Below are 20,951 nucleotides of genomic sequence, written 5' to 3' on the forward strand. Positions count from 1 at the left end.
TTCCTTTTTTCTAAAGCGTAAACTTAGAAGCCAGTCATCGATCAGAATATTTATTTAAATATATCATGAAAGTGTTTTGTGTTGAAACTTGCAGTAACAAAAGTCAACAGTGCGTGTTGAAAAATGATTTTTCATCGTATTAAAAGTTTTTTTCGTTCTTGTTTTTCTGAGTGAATATCATATTAAACTCTTATCTGCATATACGTTACAATGAGAATATGTGGAAAGAAGAATACCTTTAATTCAAACACAGCTGACGATTTTCCGAGGCTGAAGAATTGGAACTGAAAATGCACAATTTACACGAAAAGCCACACCTTTTCTGTGAGGTTATTGTGTTTAAAATACACGAGTGGACATTAATATCTTGACCGGTTGACAGGCATTTAATTTGGTGAAAAATTGTTTACGATCTCTCGTCTTGACAAGAGACTCAAATCAACGGCTCCTGGGCAGTCAGTCAGTCAAGAATAGGGTTGATGGTTTGGGAAGAGAGACAGAGAGAGAGGGAAAGACTTACATTCAACTCATAGAAAGGATGTATTCGCTTCGAAAATTCAATGAAGCATTAACATCCACAACGGTGGAGTGTAAAAAGCGTTTCTTTAGTGATTGATTACCTTTATTCCGAAACGGTGGTCTGGATAATACGCTTTTCTTAATACTGATCACACCATAACAGATACTGGAGATAGCTTACGTAATAGATTATATACCTTGCACTTGCTTCTTGTTTTTCTTTTGCGGATTACAATTTGTACGCAGTTTTTTTTTCTGAAACATTTTATTGGAACTTTTTATTAGTTACAGTTATCATAGATGCCAATATGGTTGATTTCAAAGGGGAAGGATGACTTTTATGGTATCCTGTTATCTATATGAACCGATCGAAGTAGCTCAAGTGGTAGAGCGTTGGCTTCTCATTGCCTTAAACGGTTCGAATCCCGCTTCCGACCATTCTGACTGAAGTTTTCCAGGGTTTCCCTCAGTCCTACCAGGCAAATGCTGGGATGGTACCTACTAAACAGGCCCTGGCCGATACCTTCTCAAATTCTTTCTATTGTTATTGTTGTTGTTGGATATCCAGTGTTAAATGGCCTCTGAACTGTATCTGGTGATTGTTAAATAAATAAAAATAAAAATAAATAAATAAAAAGAAAGTCTCTATGTTTGTGACATCATACCCCTTGAACCACCCGACCGATCTTGATCAAATTTTCGACATAGAAGAGGTTCGGGCCTGAGATGGTTTTTATGATTTCAATGTGACGGTGCAACTTAAGGGAGGGGAGGGGAGAGATGCATAAAAATGATAAAAAATGACGGATATTAGTGTCGAATCCATAGTTTTCGAGGACTCTGAGGTGCTTATGTGAAATTTTAGCAATGCATAGCAATTCTACCATTGTGAAGAACAAAATGCTTTTTGTTAGATGGAAATTGGTTGAACTGTAAGTATAAACAATTTTCAATAGGGAGTTAATTCCCGCCCACCCTGTAAATATAATCTTAATATATAATTTCACCATGCATATATAGGGTGGAACGGTCAAACTCCTTTTTTAAATTATTATAAAAACAAAGTGAAATTTTGATTTCTTCATTTATTGCAACAAATCGTCAGAACAAATGGAAATTAGAGTACAAACCAAAGAATAGTTCGCTTTTTGAATATGATTCCAGCTCAAAAATAGTCAACTTTTCAGCTAGATCGATTGCAAGTCGTACAGCCTTACATTCTTGGGCGTTTTAATACTTTTTCAATTACCATCTCTTTTTCGTATTGTTTGACCTGTCATTTTAAGGTTGTGAACCTATCTGATCAGTAATGACTTTCCTTCCTGGGACGGGGGAGCATGAGAGAAGACAGACAAAAATGTCGGCCGAATGTGTGCGTTGTGCCCGTACGTTTCTTTTATCATTTAATAGAGAAACTGCCTTGTTCGCCGGTTCAAGTCTGCATTATTGCTAAACTTCCCGATGTGTAGAACATCAAGGTCACATTCTATTCCCTCCTCCTACACCTGCGCATGAGCGTCTATAATACATAATAATTGCAAACCCCATTTCCTCAGCCGCCTTCCAAGTAGAATTTTGAAAAATCCACCCTTAGTGGTATCCAAATTTCAGTTTTTAGTGTGAGCAGATTGGCTTAAACGTTGATCAGTCAGCGAATCAAACTTTCTTTTATATAAACAAATAACGTGACAATTTTGCTTGTTCTTTATTGTATAATGTACTTTGTGAGATGTTTGTAATTTTTAAATAGGATATATAGCATTTTAATAATTTCTTTTTAATGTACTTTTTTCTTTTTTCTTATTCTTTCTAACTTTACGTTGTAGTATTGTCAGTTATGTTAAACTGAATTGTAAGACCTATTTTAAATAGGAGGAGGGAGACAATAGCTCTGTAATAGGTAATAATGATAAATAAATAAATTAGATAAAGCTTCTATTCGTAATGGGAATACATAAAAGTACAAAAAGGAAAACCCTGGAATGTAACTTTACAGAGGAATCATCGGGAATCACGGGGAGAGACAGTGGCGGATCTAGGTCAAGGCTGGGGACCTAGGCCCCCCAGCTGTTTCAATAACAAAATAATTTAAGCTATTATTTATATATTTTTAAAAGTTTATATATACCTATTACAGCCTGAGTACTGGCTTCCCCCCCAAGTTTTTACTTTCTAGATCCGCCACTGGGGGGAGAGAAAGTGTGAGGATATTACGGGTCAGGATTTCCTCGGTGACTGAAGATGAAATACCGGGAAACCGGGAACCTTACTCTGTTGTTTACGCAATTACCTGTAAAAAAGCAGATCCGTAACAGTGTAATGTATTTTGTTTTCTGTTTACAGCGTGGCTCAAACGTTTCAATAGAAGCAGCAGCAACTGCACTGCAAATGAAATTTGAAGAAGCTGTGGCGAACGACAAGTCTCTTCACGATTTGGCTTGTAAAGGTAAGTCGACTCTTTTAGTTTTTATGCTTTATATGTTACAGAGTGTTCTAAAAGTCACTGTCTAGTCTTTTGTAGTTTATGAACAAATTGTTCAATAAAATAAAAGATATATATTTTTCAAAATATTATTGCAAATGTTTTGAAGGTATTGTCCTCACGCGCAATGTTTCACCGTAGGGGATGGATAATAAAACGAGTTGTAATATGCCTAGTTTTACCAAACGTTCACTTTTCCCTTGACAGATATCTTTCTTTCTGGACAGTGCGTCCGGGTGGCTTTTAAACGTATAGTAGTACTTCCTGGTTTTTAAAGAATAATAATTCGAAAAAGGTTGTTTATTACAAATAACCTCCTAAAAGTAGCTCCACAAGTACCGAACAGAATTAGCTGTGTGTTGAAACGACTATTGTGCTGCCAACATGTCTTGAGCCGTGGCAAAAATGCGAACTAAAGCTCACACCCACGCGTTGAGCCAATAAGGGTTCAGCTGTTGCTAATCGAGAGAAAGGGATTGGAATTCCTTCAGCCGATAGCAGCGCTTGCAACGGAAGATTAGGGATCAAGTCAATGTGGTATATCTTTAGTGGTCGTGTTGTGTTTTGAGGTTGGTGCTGGTGATGACGTCATACGTCTTCATTTCTTTTGTTTCGCATTGTTTTCATAAGGTAAGTGTTGCCCTATTGAGGGAGAAACCCTACAATGTAGGGATTTTTTTCATAGAAAGGAACTGAGGAGGTAATAGAGGGAACTCTTATTTCCAAAGATTTCTGTCCTTTGCTTAAAAATCTCCTTAAAAAACGAAAGAATTTCTCTTTATACCTTTATCAATCATTGTTAGTGATTCAGAATAAGGAATAAACATAATAAATAGAAAACGCTAGCCGAATGAATAAGTAGATCGATTGTTCAAATAATACTTTTTTTCTTTACTACATGAACTATCAGAAGATTAAATAATTTTGGAATTTAGCTGTTTTTAGGGCATTATTTCACGACACAGTTCGTCATAATTAATTTTTTCTGTAGAATTTTCACCATATATTCAGAGCGCAATTTTTAAAAATAAAACGTAACTATTGATTTCCTGATCTTATTTCTTTTATGTTTATATATGCCATTTTATAAATTCTTTCCTCGAGCCTTTTGTTTCAAATGTTCCAGTGTTTCTAAAAATTCAGCTCCTAAGGGTAGAAAGGAGATCATTTCTATAATGTCCGAATTCCGCTTTCTTTATTCAGAAGATGTCTAATCACAAGATTCATTCAAAATAAAGATATGAAATGCGAGAACTCCGCTTTTAAGAAAGAAAATGGGGGACTTTTAAAAGTATTTAAGGTTGGTGTAAAGGGACAAGTTTTGCCAATAGATGTCACAACAGTCTTCGTATCTCTCTCATGGGTTTTTTTTTTTTTTTTTTTACCTTTCACAAAAATTTACAATTTCTCTTACAGATTTTAACCTTGAGGCTTCAAATTTTTGGAGAAGGAACTTCATAACCTATCGAAGGCAACAATCCATCCCGATTTCTTATTTTGAATCATCGTCATTGTTGAAAGAGATATATTGTTAAAGGTTTGGATATCCCTTTCAACGGGGCCGCGGTGGCTCAGTGGTAGAGCGTTCGCCTCTGGTACTTGGGGTTCCGGGTTCGATTCCGCCAAGTGAACTTTGGTGGACAAACACGTGTGCGTGGGTTTTCTCGGGGTTCTCCCGTTGCCTCCCACTTCCCTCATTCCACCATTTCATTCATTACTCATCATCACCGTCTCCTTTAGCCTAACCGGCGTAAACGTGGGACGTAAAACTCAAAGATTTCATTTCATTTTTTCATCCCTTTCAACAAACAAGCCATTTCAACAATAAAGAAAATTCTAAATAAAAAGTCGGCACGGATTGTTGTCTTCGATAGGTTATGAAGTTCCTTCTCGGAAAATTTGAAATCTCTAGGTTGAAATTTGTAAGAAAAATCATGAATTTTCGTGAAAGGTAAAAAATACATGATATACTAGCAGCGTTCACCCCGCTTCGCTGGGGTCACCCCGGAACGCAATAAACTTTGTTACTTAGATAATTTTTACTTTTTCGCTTTCAAGTGATATGATAAAAACCATAGAAGATTGCAGTAAATGTTAACATTATATCGCCTGTCATTTATGTTAACCCGCCGAGTGACACGGTCATGTGGGTTGCATATAAATACGGTTAGATTTAGCTATGATGAGCTAACAAAGGATTTCTACGTTATGGACACTTGAATGGTCAATTATCTCAAGACACTGGTAATTGAAAATTAAAGTGATATGATAAAAACCATCTAGGGTCCAAATCTTAATAACCCCCCAAAAATGAAAGAAATTGGTTCAGCCGTATTAGCGTGATGAGCTAACAAAGAATTTGTACGTTCTCTTTTATATATATAGATTGTATATACGAAGACTGTAGTGACATCTATCGACAAAACTTGTGACTTTCTTTCTTTAATCAGAGAATAACCAATATGAAAATTTGTTTAAGTTGGGTGTAGGCTTTTTAGTACACAATATGCTCCTTAAAAATACATGATTCAGCGTTTTCAAAAATTTCCAATTTTAACCCTTCCGCTGCTGAATTAAATTTTCGGGTGGTTCCTACAAAAGGGGTAATTAAGCAGCCAAAAAATGATTTTTTTCCCGTAAAATATGTTTTAAAGACACCAAAAGTCTATTACAAATACATAAATAGTATAAATGGCTGAGCATGTTAAAGTCAGTCATTATATTTTCGAATAAATGATCAAACTAACTTCTTGTAAATGTTTGAAATTCACAAAGTGCAAAATTATACAATATTGTGTAACATTAGTGCTAAAACGTTATATCTGAAATACATTAAATCTGTACATGGCTATGCAACTGACCTTCTGATTGTCTTACTGCTGTCCGGCATTGTTTCCTGTTGTACTTAGCCAGAAATACAACATCACAACAGAACGACGCAAAGCTTTCGTATTAATTCGTGCTTAACTGCAGTGTTCCAAGAAATCGCCACCAGTTGGCAGCGCAATGCAACGCATTATCACTACCACATATTCTGTATACAATGAGTGACTAAAATCGACTATCGTAGCGAAGTATAAACAAAAAATAGACATTGTGAACTAAAGTCGATTTCCGCAACGAAAGTCAAAAGTTCTCAGATCGACTAAAGTCGACTTTCGCAGCGAAAGACTTAAGAGAAAAAAGGAGAGAATATCTACAATATTCAAACTTCCGGCTTTACATTTATTACAAGTCATTCTTCTCGTGCTCAGAACGAACACTTCTGGTAATATGATATAATGTAATGGTCATTTGTTTTCTTCTACAATGATTCCTCATGCACGAAACATTAAAGAATTAGTTTTTGTGATGAACATGTTTCCACATTGCTTTCTATTCAAGAGTATAAATTAGAAACAAAAGGGTAGAGTTAAAAATTTGTTTAATATTAAATGTACTAAAATTTCTTACATTCATACGTAGACGCTCCTTGTTAATAAAATGCAGCTTCTCTACATAAAAAATAAAGTATTTTTTGTAGACAGGATTCAACCTATACCAAACTGAGCAATGACACACAGTTTCATGACGCTATCCACTGCACCAAGAACGCATGACTCTGATTCTCCTCTGTTTGTTTCTGTTGATGGTGTACCCTCAACACTACAGCCTTGAATTTGGCGTCATACAGTATGCAAGTTATTGACTTTTATCTCCTTTTTGTCATGTATTATAATAGTTTTTTTTTTTTTCATCCCTCTTGTATGCACTTGGTAGCAATGTCCAGATGGTCTGTTTCTATTAAAGAATACGCATGCTGTTTCATAACAAAATGAAGGGGAAATAGACTTCTCTTGTAAACGGACTAAAGGGACGTAAAATCTAGGACCAACTTTTTTTGACAGTCTCTGGAAGGCAGTGTATTTTTTTTTTTTTTTTTTTTTTTGTGAACATAAATATATCAAATTTCATGTCTCTCTCCTTCAGAGATTTTGAGATTTAGACTTTTTTAATGTACTAATTACCACCCGAATTTCCCCACTCCTTTTCTCGTCAAATTTCCGTAGTGGTACCTTATTTCACAAATCCTATGCACTGTCCAAATTTTAAGTTCCTTGCTTAAGCAGTTTATCCGTGATGTTAATCAGTGAGCCAGGAGTTCTTTTATATAGAGAGATTGCGATCCATTAGAACATTATTATTATTATTATTATTATTATTATTATTATTATTATTATTATTATTATTATTATTATTATTATTATTATTATTATTATTATTATTGTTGTTATTGTTATTGTTATCTAATTTAAACTTCTTAATAGGTGTTTTCATTTTCTTTTACTGAACTGTTGAGACCGTATTCTATTGTTAACAAAAATTGCTGTATAACACTAACATTATGGATTAGGTTCAGAATAGGGTGTATCGAAGAGAGAGCAAAAAATTTTCCGAAATGTTAAGGTGGTAGTGCGGGAAAATGGCCATTTGTGACCAAAAAGATGCTTTTTTTTTTTTTTTTTTTTTTGAGGTCGTTTAAGTGGCGCACATCGACCTTGAAATTTTGATAGTGATTTGGTTATGCAGCACGCATGACAATTTCACAAAATTTACATTATTTGGCTGTTTTATGTATTTTTTTCTGCCATACCTCAGGGATGGTTTCTTATGCTGATTACTTATGCTTTTAGTCAAAAATTGCCAATTTGAGGCTAAAACTGGCTTTTTTCTATTGATCTTTTCCAAGTGTTTTTGAGTCTTATTCGAAAATTTTCCTATTTTTAAATTTCTACTAGCTCCTCAATTACTGTCCAGCACTTCGCTTATTTTAATAGTTTATTATGCTTTGAAAATAGCCCAGAGCTCACTACGAGGGGGTGGCTGGATTGCGAGGTCCATCCATTCACCTACCCCAAAATTAATGTTGGAAAACATCATTTTTATGAGAGACAGGCCAAGATTTTCTTTTAGGTTTCAGTGCACAATAAGGCATGAAAATTAGCGAAACGTGGACAGTAATTAAGAAACTGTTATTAATTAGTAAGCTATATCATTTAATTAGTCTTTTATATTGGAAAACTTTCGAATAAAACTCAAACTCAAAACCAACTGGTAAACATCAATAGAAAAACACATTTTTAGCCTAAAATTGACAATTTATGAGCAAAAACATAGGAAACCACTCCTCAGATACGAATTTAATACATTTGTCATAAACAAAACAATAAACGGCCACAATGCAGTAAAAATACTGAAAATAGCAAAACAATGAAATTTTTGCCGTGCGTACTGCATAACCCAAATCATTATCAAAATTTTAGGGTCGATGTGAACCACCTAAACAACCACCAAATAAATAAATAAATAAATAAATGAACGCGTGTTTTTCGTCACAAATGGCCACTTTTCCGCACTACCACCTTAACATTTCGAAAAAAAAAAAAATTCTCACGATACACCCTAGTGCAGGAGTACGTTCATCAAAATAATGTCAATGTCTGTTCATTGTGTGGTTGACTACACTCGTTTAATAATATTGTTCGTTATCATGGGTCTTTCCGTCAGTAAATGAGCACTTTCTATAGCTTGATTAGCAAGGATTCTGTTGATTGTTGATTGTTGTTTGATATTAAAAGACACTTTTAAATTCTTTCTCTTGGCTGTTAGGACGTTGTAAACAGAATAGTTTTTTAGTATGCTCTTAAATTAGATTAGAGAACCGAAGATAGGTGTAATGGTGAATGATATACTCATTGCATTTTTTTTTTTTTAATTTTCTGCTTTATTTTCTCTGTCTAAGGTTTCTATTCCTGATAAGCAACCCACTCCCCTCCCCTTCTCTGCTTGTGACGTCAAGAGAAACAACGGCAACAGCTCACTTCTTCACGACATTGTCCGAATCTGATTAGTTGTTGCTTGCCCATGTCCATCTCGTAGAGTTCGAGTTTCAACGGAGAGTATAGGAAGAAATACTTCTTGTTTGTGAAGAAAACAGACTTGAAGTTGACTATCCACTGTTGCAGAACATAGTCTTGCCTAGCTATAACGGAAGACAAACTTCTGAAGTAATTGGTAGAGAGAACTAAAAGGGAACGCAAGACGCATTGTACGCTTCGAGGATTCTACCCCCTTCTCTCTTTCATATTTATTATAACGTGCTTTAAAATAATAATAATGAAGTTAACCTTTTATAACTGGAAGAGCATTTCTGTTAGACTGGCAACAGTGATTAGGGAGGAGATACTACTAGTTAGTATGGAAAGCGTTTCCACTCCCTCGGCCGGTCTCTCACTGGAACGAACCCTAACTCTTTGCTTTTATAGCGAAATTAAACGATACGAACCATGTATATACAGAGAGGACGAGAGTTTTCTGCAGAAAATTAAAAGCCAAAAGCCTTAATTTTCTAATTTGGTTCGGTTTGGTTGGTAGGATAAGTACCGAGCGGCAGGGTTTTGGTATGTATGTGTGTGGCGGAGAGAGCGGAAGTCAGGAGTGTACTGGAACTAGTTAGGAAGTTGGTTCGTAAGCAACAAAGGAAGCTTAAAGCTAGTCTCTGTGTCCTTTTCTCTTCACTTATATTCTTTTTTCCTGAAAGAGAGACAGACACACGGGCGTGTTTTGGACATCCACCCCACCAAGCCGACTAGTACCCCCATTGGGTCAGCAAATAGCAATCCACTTACAAAAAGGAAGCAAATTGAGATATATAATTGTGGACTCCCGCCCCCTCTTGTTGAATTACGACCCCGTGACTAATGTGCCATCGACAGTAAAATCAGTGTCCCATGATTTTCCTAAGCCGGAAATGGTTTGATATTTCTTTTAGTTTTCCAAACTGAAGGGCTTGTTCTGCAGCAGCCAATTCCTATTTCCTTTTCATTATTATGTAAAAAGAAAAAAAATGAATAACGGAGGTAGGTATTTGAGAATGTAGCAGTCGAAAGGATAACTTGATTAACAAACATTTTTGTAGTTCCACGTGCATGTATACCGTTACAGACTTTTGTCTCAAAAGGTTCCAAATGATATGAAAGAAGATGAGTTGTTGGTTGGGATAATGTAGTCGAACATATATACACTACCATAAATGAAAGACAATATAAATGGAAGATAAGTATGGGCCGGTGGACACAATGAAATTTTAGTTGTTGCTTCAGAGATAAATATTACAGTTTGAACTACAGTTGCGTAACGAAGGCAAGAGAAACATTAAAAGTTGTTGTTGACATATAACCATCCAGACCTATCCTCATCGAATTAGACCAACCCAAGCATATTTTCGGTTTATTCGAATTACAGGTTTCTTTGTGCTTTGGTTAGTTCGACTGGAAGTTGTATGATGTCTGTTTTTTTTTTTTTTTCTAACTGGAGTTAGCTTCGTCGTTTAAAGAAACAAAGCAGAGATCCACCCACACTCCGATGAATCCCAATACGTGATGCCCTGAACATCATTTGAGAATAGAATGATAAAGAATTTGTTGATTTTGAAGTACTGCGTTTCAGTATAATTATTGAAGACAAACAGTAGTGACAAAATAAAATACAGAAAATTGGAAGCAAGATGGCAATAACTTGTTAATATATTCATTGTATCTTTATGTCGTTAATTTACAAATAAATAAATGCATTGTTCTTCATTAAGCACTTAAATAGCACTAATCAATACGTATGACTAATTAATGAGTAATTAAACACTAAGTAATAAGTATGACTAACCAGCAATTAAATAACATTGATTAATAAGTATGACTTTTTATAATCTGCAATAATAGCACTAGGAATTAATAAGTATGACTTTAAAAGTATCAATAACCAGCAGTTAAATAGCACTGATGAATAAATATGACTTTTTATAATCAGTAATAATAGCACTAGGAATTAAATAACACTAATTAATAAGTATGACTTTGAAAGTATCAATAACCAGCAATTAAATAGCACTGATTAATAAATATGCCTTTTTATAATCAGTTATAATAGTACTAACAATTAAATAACACTAATTAATAAGTATGACTTTGAAAGTATCAATAACCAGCAATTAAATAGCACTGATTAATAAATGACATTTTATAATCAGTAATATAGCACTAGGAATTAAATAACACTAATTAATAAGTATGACTTTGAAAGTATCAATAACCAGCAATTAAATAGCACTGATTAATAAATATGCCTTTTTATAATCAGTTATAATAGTACTAACAATTAAATAACACTAATTAATAAGTATGACTTTGAAAGTATCAATAACCAGCAATTAAATAGCACTGATTAATAAATGACATTTTATAATCAGTAATATAGCACTAGGAATTAAATAACACTAATTAATAAGTATGACTTTGAAAGTATCAATAACCAGCAATTAAATAGCACTGATTAATAAATATGACTTTTTATAATCAGCAATAATAGTACTAACAATTAAATAACACTAATAATAAGTATGACTTTGAAAGTACCAATAACCAGCAATTAAATAGCACTGATTAATAAATGACATTTTATAATCAGTAATATAGCACTAGGAATTAAATAACACTAATTAATAAGTATGACTTTGAAAGTATCAATAACCAGCAATTAAATAGCACTGATTAATAAATATGACTTTTTATAATCAGCAATAATAGTACTAACAATTAAATAACACTAATTAATAAGTATGACTTTGAAAGTATCAATAACCAGCAATTAAATAGCACTGATTAATAAATAAATATTTTATAATTAGTAATAATAGCACTAGGAATTAAATAACACTAATAAGTATGACTTTAAAAGTATCAATAATCAGCAATTAAATAGCACTGATTAATAAATATGACATTTTATAATCAGTAATAATAGCACTAGCAATTAAATAACACTAATAAGTATGACTTTAAAAGTATCAATAATCAGCAATTAAATAGCATTGATTAATAAATATTACTTTTTATAATCAGCAATAATAGTACTAACAATTAAATAACACTAATTAATGACTGCATGTATCAATAACCAGGAATTAAATAGCCCTGATTAATAAGTATGACTTTTTATAATCAGCAATAATAGCACTAGCAATTAAATAGCACTAATTAATAAGTATAACTTTGATGGTATCAATAATCAAAACATCAAAACGAAGGAGAACGAACATTACAAATCATAGACTTATCGTCGTGTCGTGTCGTTGTGTGAATCGTGCTTCAATCACGTAGCATTAGAGTCTAAAGTAGAAGACAGCGCGCTTATCATTGGTTGCTAATGACTTCATGTTCTTGAAATCTCACGGCTGTTGCCACGTCACGCCTATAAACAAAAGCCATACAGCAGTAATTAATTGGGGAACTTTGCGGGTGAGCGCTAAATTGCAACACAGCATTTAACTTCTCGTGCTTTTAAAATCAGCAAAAGTAAAAAAGTAGGTTGGACCAGGCCGGGAGTAACATATAGTATCATATAGTATCATGTAGTACTATATAGTAAGTATAGAATCATAAATATAAAAGTGCAAAGAAAATATATGAATAGACATCGAATGTTTATGCACTTAAAATTCATGAAATATGCATGAAACTATGCTGTTAAATGTCTTCAAATATGCGGTTCGATCCCAGCCCCCACCAAGTGAACTTTGTGGTGTACAAACACCGTGTGCGTGGGTTTTCTGGGGGTACTCCCGTTTCTTCCCACTTTCTTCATTCCACCATTTCATTCATTACTCATCATCACCGTTTCCTTTAGCCTAACCGGCATAAGCGTGGGACGTAAAACTCAAAGATTTCATTTCATTTTTGTCTTCAAATATGCAACTCATATGCACGAATAATGCAATAAAATAGATCATTTTCAAACGTGCAACAAAGTTGTGATAAAGTTTTGTAGTTGAAATATAACATCGAAAGTGTACTTTACTTTTCAAGGGACTACTCTTCAGAATTTATTTTTTTATAACAGTTACAGTTTATATATTCCTAACTTTTTAAAACCCACACAAACTAGGAGAGAACACGATCTCGAACTACTACTTTCCATAATTAGTCTTACAGTATATCCAAGATGCTTCTCTTCATTGTTTGGTGTCCGTTTGTGACATTTGTAGCCAGAAAATGACGTGTTAACGTCAATAGATGTCAATTGTTTTGTAGTCGGAGTTTCCGGCAAAATAACATCTCTCAATTTATTTTCCATAGAGTGCCCAAATTTACCAGAAACTGACTGGAGTTGGTGCAGAACTTCTCAACTAGAGTTAAAGAGTCTTCATCCCGGCGAAATTAAAATACCGCTAATTTTACAGTAATTATGTCATATCTTCAAATAGATAAAAGATAATTGAAATATGGAACAAGAGCGCCCTAGACATTATTATTTTGCGTGAGGTACCGTTACCACAAGTCACCTAGTGGCTTTCCGTTTTCAGCTGTTTAGAAACGCGAAAATAAATGCCGATTTTCAAAATGGCTCGAAATCGAAAGCAGATAAGTGAATCGTGATAACGGTTCTTCATGTAAAATAATATTGTCTAGAGCGCTCTTGTTTCACATTTCGATTATCTTTTATCTATTTGAAGATATCACATAATTACTGTAAAATTAGCTGTATTTTAATTTTGCCGGGATGTAGACTCTTAAGCATTCAATGAGCAGCGTTCCTCGCGTATCTTGTATCTGAATTGATGCTGACACATTACAATCGATCAATGTTTCTCTTAACGTCTTCGCAGTTGTAAGCGTCTTTGCTCAGCTGTTTGGTTGCTAACATTACTGGTCCTCCAGAAACTAGGCATCCTTCCATCCTCCCATGCAGAAATCCGTTCTGTTGCAAACTTGCAAATGCATTGGAAAATACAAACTAAAATTGGATTTATTCCATGCTATAAGCATGTATCTCAAATAAAAGCTTTTAGAATATGCTGTATATTCCCTTAAGCATTAATATATGCTCTAACCTTTGAAATATGCATTTATATGCACTATAAAACTTCAAATTCGGGCTGTATTGTTGTTGTTAGAAACCCCTGCCAAGTTTAACAGATATGCACATAAACAAACGAAATATGCATTTGCATAAAAATCCGATGTCTAGTAATGAATACCAAGATCGAATACTGTTTTTCTTTTTTTCTTTTTAATGTTCATATTCAGTAAATTCTTCCTTTGCATCTAATAAAAGAGATCATCTTGTGAAGCGTATAGTGCACATTGTAAATATTTTTTGAAGTTTCTCACACAACTTAATGGCATTTGTTCATTAAGATGCGTTTGACGCCTGAAAACGTTCGATATGTACCAATACAACTGGATCATATTGGAAGCACGTTACAATCTTGGAATACATAACAACGTTAATCATGTTTTCTAGGGATGCGCACGAGACAAGATTTGTGGCTGTCTCGTCTTGAAAATGTGCTATAAAAGTGGTCTTACAGAATATTTCTCTATTGGAAGAGTCGTGTCTCGACTCGAATTTTGTCAGAAAAATCCTGTCTCGACTCGTCTCGTGCGCATCCCTAATGCTTTCCATTTATTTGATTGGTCAACATTGCATACCTCACAGATGAGCTGCATTTCAACACCGGCACCAGAGTTGCCAACCTCAGAGAACAAAATTATCGTATATTCGTTGTGTACGTGATAATTGTGGAAACACATACAATAGTACTAATAATAGTAATAGTGAAAATGAAATATCTTCCAGTTTAACGTCCCACGATTCTGCCCTTTAGACTAAGGAGACGGATGATTGAGGCAAGTAGATGAGGATAGAAGAATACGGGAGTGCTCCGGAAAAACCGTTGTCCACCACAAACTACCGTAATTCTTTTTCTGTTCCTCGCAATTCATTATAAGCAATTTGCAAGTTTTTTTGAATTTCATTTCCGGTCATTTAAGTAATTATTAAAATTTAACATTACGATTTGTCTCATTGGTTTTCTTCTCAAAATATCTCCATAGACAACGAAATCTTTTGTCCCAGAAGTCATGTTTCTATCATTCTTACTTCAAAAAAATATGTACTCGATCAAAGTTTGTGTTTTATTTCTTTTGGGACACTCTGTATTATTTATTTTTATCGCTTAAAAACAGCTTAAATGCTATAAAAAAAAACCTTTTCTTTGGAATACGTAGCAAATAATCGGGATGAGTTCTTTTGCCACATACCTCAGAACTTCTATAAGTGCGAGATTATGCAGCTACCGGAGAGATGGAGAAAGATCATATGAACAGCACACGGCACCTACTTTATTAATTAACTCTTCTGTTTAAAATGGGAACGTTTTTTTAAGTTTTGTCATCAAAACGGGGCGAACTTTTGCATCGGGTCAATAGATTTGAAAAAGAAATCAATAATATCAGACTATTAAAATTCCAGTTTCTTTCAAAGGAAACAGAAAATGATTTCCCGTAAAAATCAATGAGCTAAGAAACAAAAGATGGCACAGGTATTCAACCCCGTTAATTTTAAAGATAAGTGTGAAATTTATTAAACATTGAGAGTAAAGAAATATTATTTCGTTTTAAAGATAGGAGTGGAGTTTCTTAAACATTGAAAGTAAAGAAATATTATTTCGTTTTAAAGATAGGAGTGGAGTTTCTTAAACATTGAAAGTAAAGAAATATTGTTTCGTTTTAAAGATAAAAGTTAAGTTTATTTAATACTAAAACCAAATACGTAAATGTTTTTTCTACAGATAAGAATGAAATTTATTTAACATTGGAACTAAAGAAATGTTTTGTTTTAAAATATAAAAATAAAGGTAATTACCCTTGAAATATGTGAGCACAGATATATGCTATGAAGATGGAAAAGTACAAAGGTAAATATCATAGTAATAACTCTGCTTTTACTGAACGTTGTTCGCCAATTATATAATGGCGTGTAGATTTTGCGGTTCATGATGTGGAGGAAAATTTTTACTTGCAGCAATTGGTAATTTAACATTTTTACATAGTTCCAAGTACCGAATAATTACTAATTATAATTTTTAAGTCTTTCATGTGCTGTGGAAATGCTACTGTTGTTGTGAGTGACAACAGAGGTTTTGGCTTGAGGGATATTTTTTAACCAGTTTTTTTTCTCTTATTCTCTTAATCCTAATGACATGTCGTAATGGAGCCAGTTAAAGGAAGAAGAGGTTTGGGGAGATATTTTTGCTAATTGAGCGAAAGAGGGAGGGGTTTCAGCTAAATAACATCGTTTAAAGAGTTCACTAAAAGTTCAAGTGAGTGGGTACCTACGCTTCATATTAAACGTTCCATGATTGTATCTTTTGAAAAACCATCCCTGACGGCGAGCAAACACGAAAAATTACCATTTAATTTCATGGTCATAAAACCTGCAACTCTTGATTGCGGTTAAGTGGATCCTTGATGAAGTGAGGAAATTAGTCAAGAAGCAGGTATATAACAGCGTTGTTGGTTTTATAGAACGAGTGAAAAGAATGTAAATTGCACTTTTCAGGTTATATGTGTTTGCTGCCCATGGTTAGAAAAGAGGTTTTTAAGTCGTACGTTGGAGAATAATATACGCCTTTTAATGAATCTGCCACTTATAAGAGCGATTAGTCAACAATTCGTATTCAAATATTTGCGTAATTTTGGTCACAAGTCAGCTCTTTTTATAAGAACTCACAGTGGCTATTGTCGGAGAAATATTGATTGGCGTGTGCAAATAAATATTCATATAAGAAAACCATAATTATGCAGTTCGTGTATGCAGGGTTTCCAGATTTGTTACTATTTTAAACTATACGTTAATGGAACCAACTATTTTCCCATATCACTGCTTTACTAGTTTGGTAAACAGTAAAAAATGATAGTATTAAAACATCTCAATTTTAACACAAGCCAGAGGTTCTAGCATGACTATCATTTTAATTTTAGCTTGTTATTTCAACGCGAAGGGGCCGGTGTTGCAGTTAACACAAGCCGTTATTTTAACACCAATGGCCCGGTGTTGTGGTTAACATAAACCAGTGGTTCCAGCATGACTACCATTTTAGCTCGTTATTTCAACACAGGGTCCGGCGTTGCGGTTAACACAAGCCGTTATTTTAACACCAATGGTCCGGTGTTGTAGTTAACACAAGCCAGTGGTTCCAGCATGACTACCTCTTTAGCTTGTTATTTCAACACAGAGGGTCCGGTGTTGCGGTTAACACAAGCCGGTGGTTCCAGTATGACTACCACTTTAACTTGATATTTCAACACCAATAGTCTGGTGTTCCAATTAACGGTTAACACAGGTCTGATGTTACCAATTTGACATGGAAACAGTGGTGTGAAAATACCATGGCGGCGGTGTTACAAACTAGGCGAATGAATGAAAGAATATGGAAATAGGAACAGCATCACGATGATTTTTCTATTTCTACTGTATTATTCATCAGTGATTAGCGAAACCTTTCATTTACTAAGAACAGTGACTTAACGAGTGTATCACAGTCGCTTCAACATTCTGTGTCCCAGTTAGATATACCTATACTGTAATTTTAAGCGTGTACGTTGCCTTTCAACAATATCTTAAATCTCTAGTAATTAACATTGAGAATTTGAATTGAAAAGAAAAAATGGTATGAGCAAAGTTTACGTAGTACATTTGACATTTATATGAAGTAACAAATATGGTAAAGACGGGGCAGATGGACGGTGGGGGCAGACCGACAGGAGTTAAGAAATATAGTAATAGGAAGCATGCTAACCTGGCAACAGTGAGTCTAGTCGTGCGTGGTGTTTGGTTATAGTTCGTGCTTCACATCGCAGGAGTAGAATTCACTGAATATCGTGTGTATACAGCACTATTGCGAAGATATTGGCAACAATTGCACAGAGGCAAGTGTCCCAAAACGTGATTTCTAAAAACTCGACTTCAGAAATTAAATATTTGGCAACGAAGGAAAGCTGCTAAACATTCGCGGAAGGAGCAGTAGACAATAGATGGATAGTCACACGCACCACTAAAGTAAATGAATGTTGCGTGCCACCTATTGAGTAGGATCAGAAATATTTCAAACCAATGTGTGTGCGGGGCAGACGGACACGCAATTAGCGGGGCAAACGGACAGTGACCTAAATGGTTAGTATGAAGTAGAAAAACAATATTTCTGTGTATGTATATTTCTTATTAGTACTACCATTTTTTCCAAAGATGGTATGTTATCGATCTCGCACAACTGACAGATGCAAATAGTAAAATGAGTCCATAGCCCCTGCTGTTAGAGCCATACGTGAAGACAAGATGGCTCTGTCAACTGCAGTGACAACTTACAGTGTCCCTCGTAATACACTACGACGACGCGTTACGTCATCGCACATAATGCGAAAGTTTGGAAATCATACTCATTCTCAGTACAGCACAAAATGAATAGGAAAAGCATCTACTTGCCTTGGATGAAATGGGATTTAGGTTAACTACGCGAATTACGAAAGTTGGCGTACAACTTTGCTGTTGAGAACAAATAAAAACACATATTCAATAATGATGCAAAAATGGCTGGTAAAGATTAGGAGCATGGTTTCGTACAACGTCACAAAACACTTCGTGCGCTTTTAGCGCAATCATTGTTCTATGCTACAGCTAGAAATTTAACTCGTGGAAATGATATGTCGAGGGAGAAGACTGGGTAATGTGTACAGTTTTTTTTCTGGTTCCACGTAGAATGCGATGCAAATAGTCGTGATGCATACTTTGTACGCATTCATTGTAACAGTGTTAGTGGTTTCCAAACTGTAACTGTAACTGTCCGTTTGACCCACCCCATGGGGCATATGGACATCTTACACCCTTGTATACTAATTGTTCAATTTTTCCTTGACTAATTGACAAACTGATTTCTTTGTTATACCTTTACTTTGCAGAAAGTTTACTGGTTTGTAAGAAAAATCTTGAGTTCTCTTCGGTCATTCGTATTCATACAAGCAACATAAAACTGCTTAGCATGTCCGTTTGCCCCGTCTTTACCATATCGTGTTATATTTCCTGTACTGTTTCACGAAAATAGTTTTGTGAGCGTATGAATTTTAAAATAACATTTACATTAGTAGAAGTGCTACCATCTGTTGTTCCTGTGTTCATTGTGTTCCTCTTCGTCGCCGACTATATTAGTTTCGTAACAACTTATAAATGATTTAAATGTCATTCATAGAAGTCTGTCCGTTTAATAAGAAAATGTTTTTGCAATAGTTTGTCAACTGTATGTGTTACTAAAATAATTCATCATCATATCAGGTTGGTGATTTATCGACTACCAATTTAACTCTTTGAAGTAGAAGTAGCGCCAGACTTGTGTCAAAATTAAACACAATTCGGGTAGCATGGAGCCATTGTGTTAAATTAATACAGCCATTGTTTAGTGTGTAAGCTCGCATAGCTAAATGGAATGGAATGGAATTTTGACTTTTTGACACTTGGAAGTCAAGAGTATTTTATACCGTACGAAGTTAATGCTGTATATGTGTGCAATAAAGCCATAATCACTCAAAAGTTTGATATTTGGTTTCCCCTTTCCAGTGTTGTAATGCTAGAATTTTTGGTAGCTAAACCGACTGGGAAGCTTTCGAAATGTGGGTGTGGAGAAGAATGGAGATAATTAACTGGATCGAGCTGAAAACGAATGAGAGGGTGTTAGAAATGGTGGGGAAGGGAGAAAACATTAATTTTAGATATTAGTAAAAAGAGGAAGATAAACTGGTAGGAACATGGGCTAAGAAGGAAGTGTATCATGAGGGACGTGCTAGAGGGTATGGGTGCAAGAAGGAGAGGGACTGGGCGAAGGAAAGTACAATTAGTGGACGATATCAAAACAGAAAAATCGTACGTGAAGACAAAGAGGTTAGCAGAAGACCGTGGAGCATGGAAGCTTCTCAGTTGCGGCAAGTGGCCTGCCAGTGATGGCAGAATACCTATGATGATGATACGTCAGAACGTTTTCAAAAATATATCGTACATCTAGCCCCCGTATACGCTCATTCTTTTGTAAATTTAAGGTGAGTGTACGCTGAACTATAAAAAATACTAGGAGGGTATACGCTCCATTACGTCACTGCCATGTCCCCAACTTGTTGCTTTTCACGTTACTGCAAGAAAAGCAAACAAGGCTTCCAATATATTGTCTATATTGGTTTAATGACTCTGCCTAGCATCATTATCATCGGTATCAGAAACTGAAATTAAAATCTCGTCCCACGATTATGCCCTTTATAGGGCCCATACACGGTCCACGGTTTGTGCAAACAAGGTTGTTTGTGCAAACAGTTTGACTGTGTATGGTGCTGTATGAACTGTTTGCGCAAACGTTTGTGCACACCTTTTCCACATCGAACTCGTTCGAAAATTTTTTACACGAACATGATGTTTGCGCAATCACGTGGACCGTGTATGGGCATGTTTGTGCAAACACGAGCTTTATTTCCGAGTAAAAGGCCTAGTGTACAGACGCTTATTTCTTGAGCTATAGCGTCAATGAGTAGGAATCAATAATTCTGGAGAGAATTTATTGAACTTCATCGAAATTTACCTGAACTGTGGTAGGTAAAGAGTGAAGATTATAAAAACAGGAATCTCAAAAATGCGTTAATGAGAAATTGGTGGATAAAATGAAGAAAATAGATTAGAACGCGGATAGAGAGTCAGTGAGGAATAAAATCAATTTTCCAGTATTTTACCACATGTAGTTGAATCCATTCGTAAATAATTTTTATAGTCCACAGTCTCGAATTTATCTCAAGTTCGGTTATTACCTAGGTAAATTTTGATGACTAAATTTAGACCGTTTCTTGAACCACTATTTCATCCACATTTTCTTCCGTTTTGGTTTCGCAGGTCATTCCTCTTCCAAAGCACAAGCAATTACTATCGCTAAACGAGCTGCTTCAGTGGACATGTTTACGCGATCAAACTCAAAATTGAACTTAAGTTTGTGCAAACAGTTAAACCGTGTATGGCCGAATGTTTGCGCAAACACAGTGTTGCACAA

General features: G+C 34.9%; 1 protein-coding gene across 1 annotated transcript in view; it reads left to right on the top strand.

Annotated features, from left to right (window-relative positions):
• Positions 1 to 20,951, top strand: part of LOC145689926 (ATP-dependent DNA helicase DDX31) — a 379,619-nt gene that overhangs the window by 133,380 nt on the left and 225,288 nt on the right. The window contains exon 11 of the mRNA XM_081764280.1: positions 2,863 to 2,965. Within this exon, the coding sequence (XP_081620406.1) occupies positions 2,863 to 2,965 (103 nt within the window). The remainder of the gene's footprint in view (positions 1 to 2,862; positions 2,966 to 20,951) is intronic.

The sequence above is a fragment of the Thermobia domestica genome, chromosome 7 (genome assembly GCF_964235325.1).
Source record: "Thermobia domestica chromosome 7, izTheDome1.hap1.1, whole genome shotgun sequence".
Lineage (NCBI taxonomy): Eukaryota > Metazoa > Arthropoda > Insecta > Zygentoma > Lepismatidae > Thermobia > Thermobia domestica.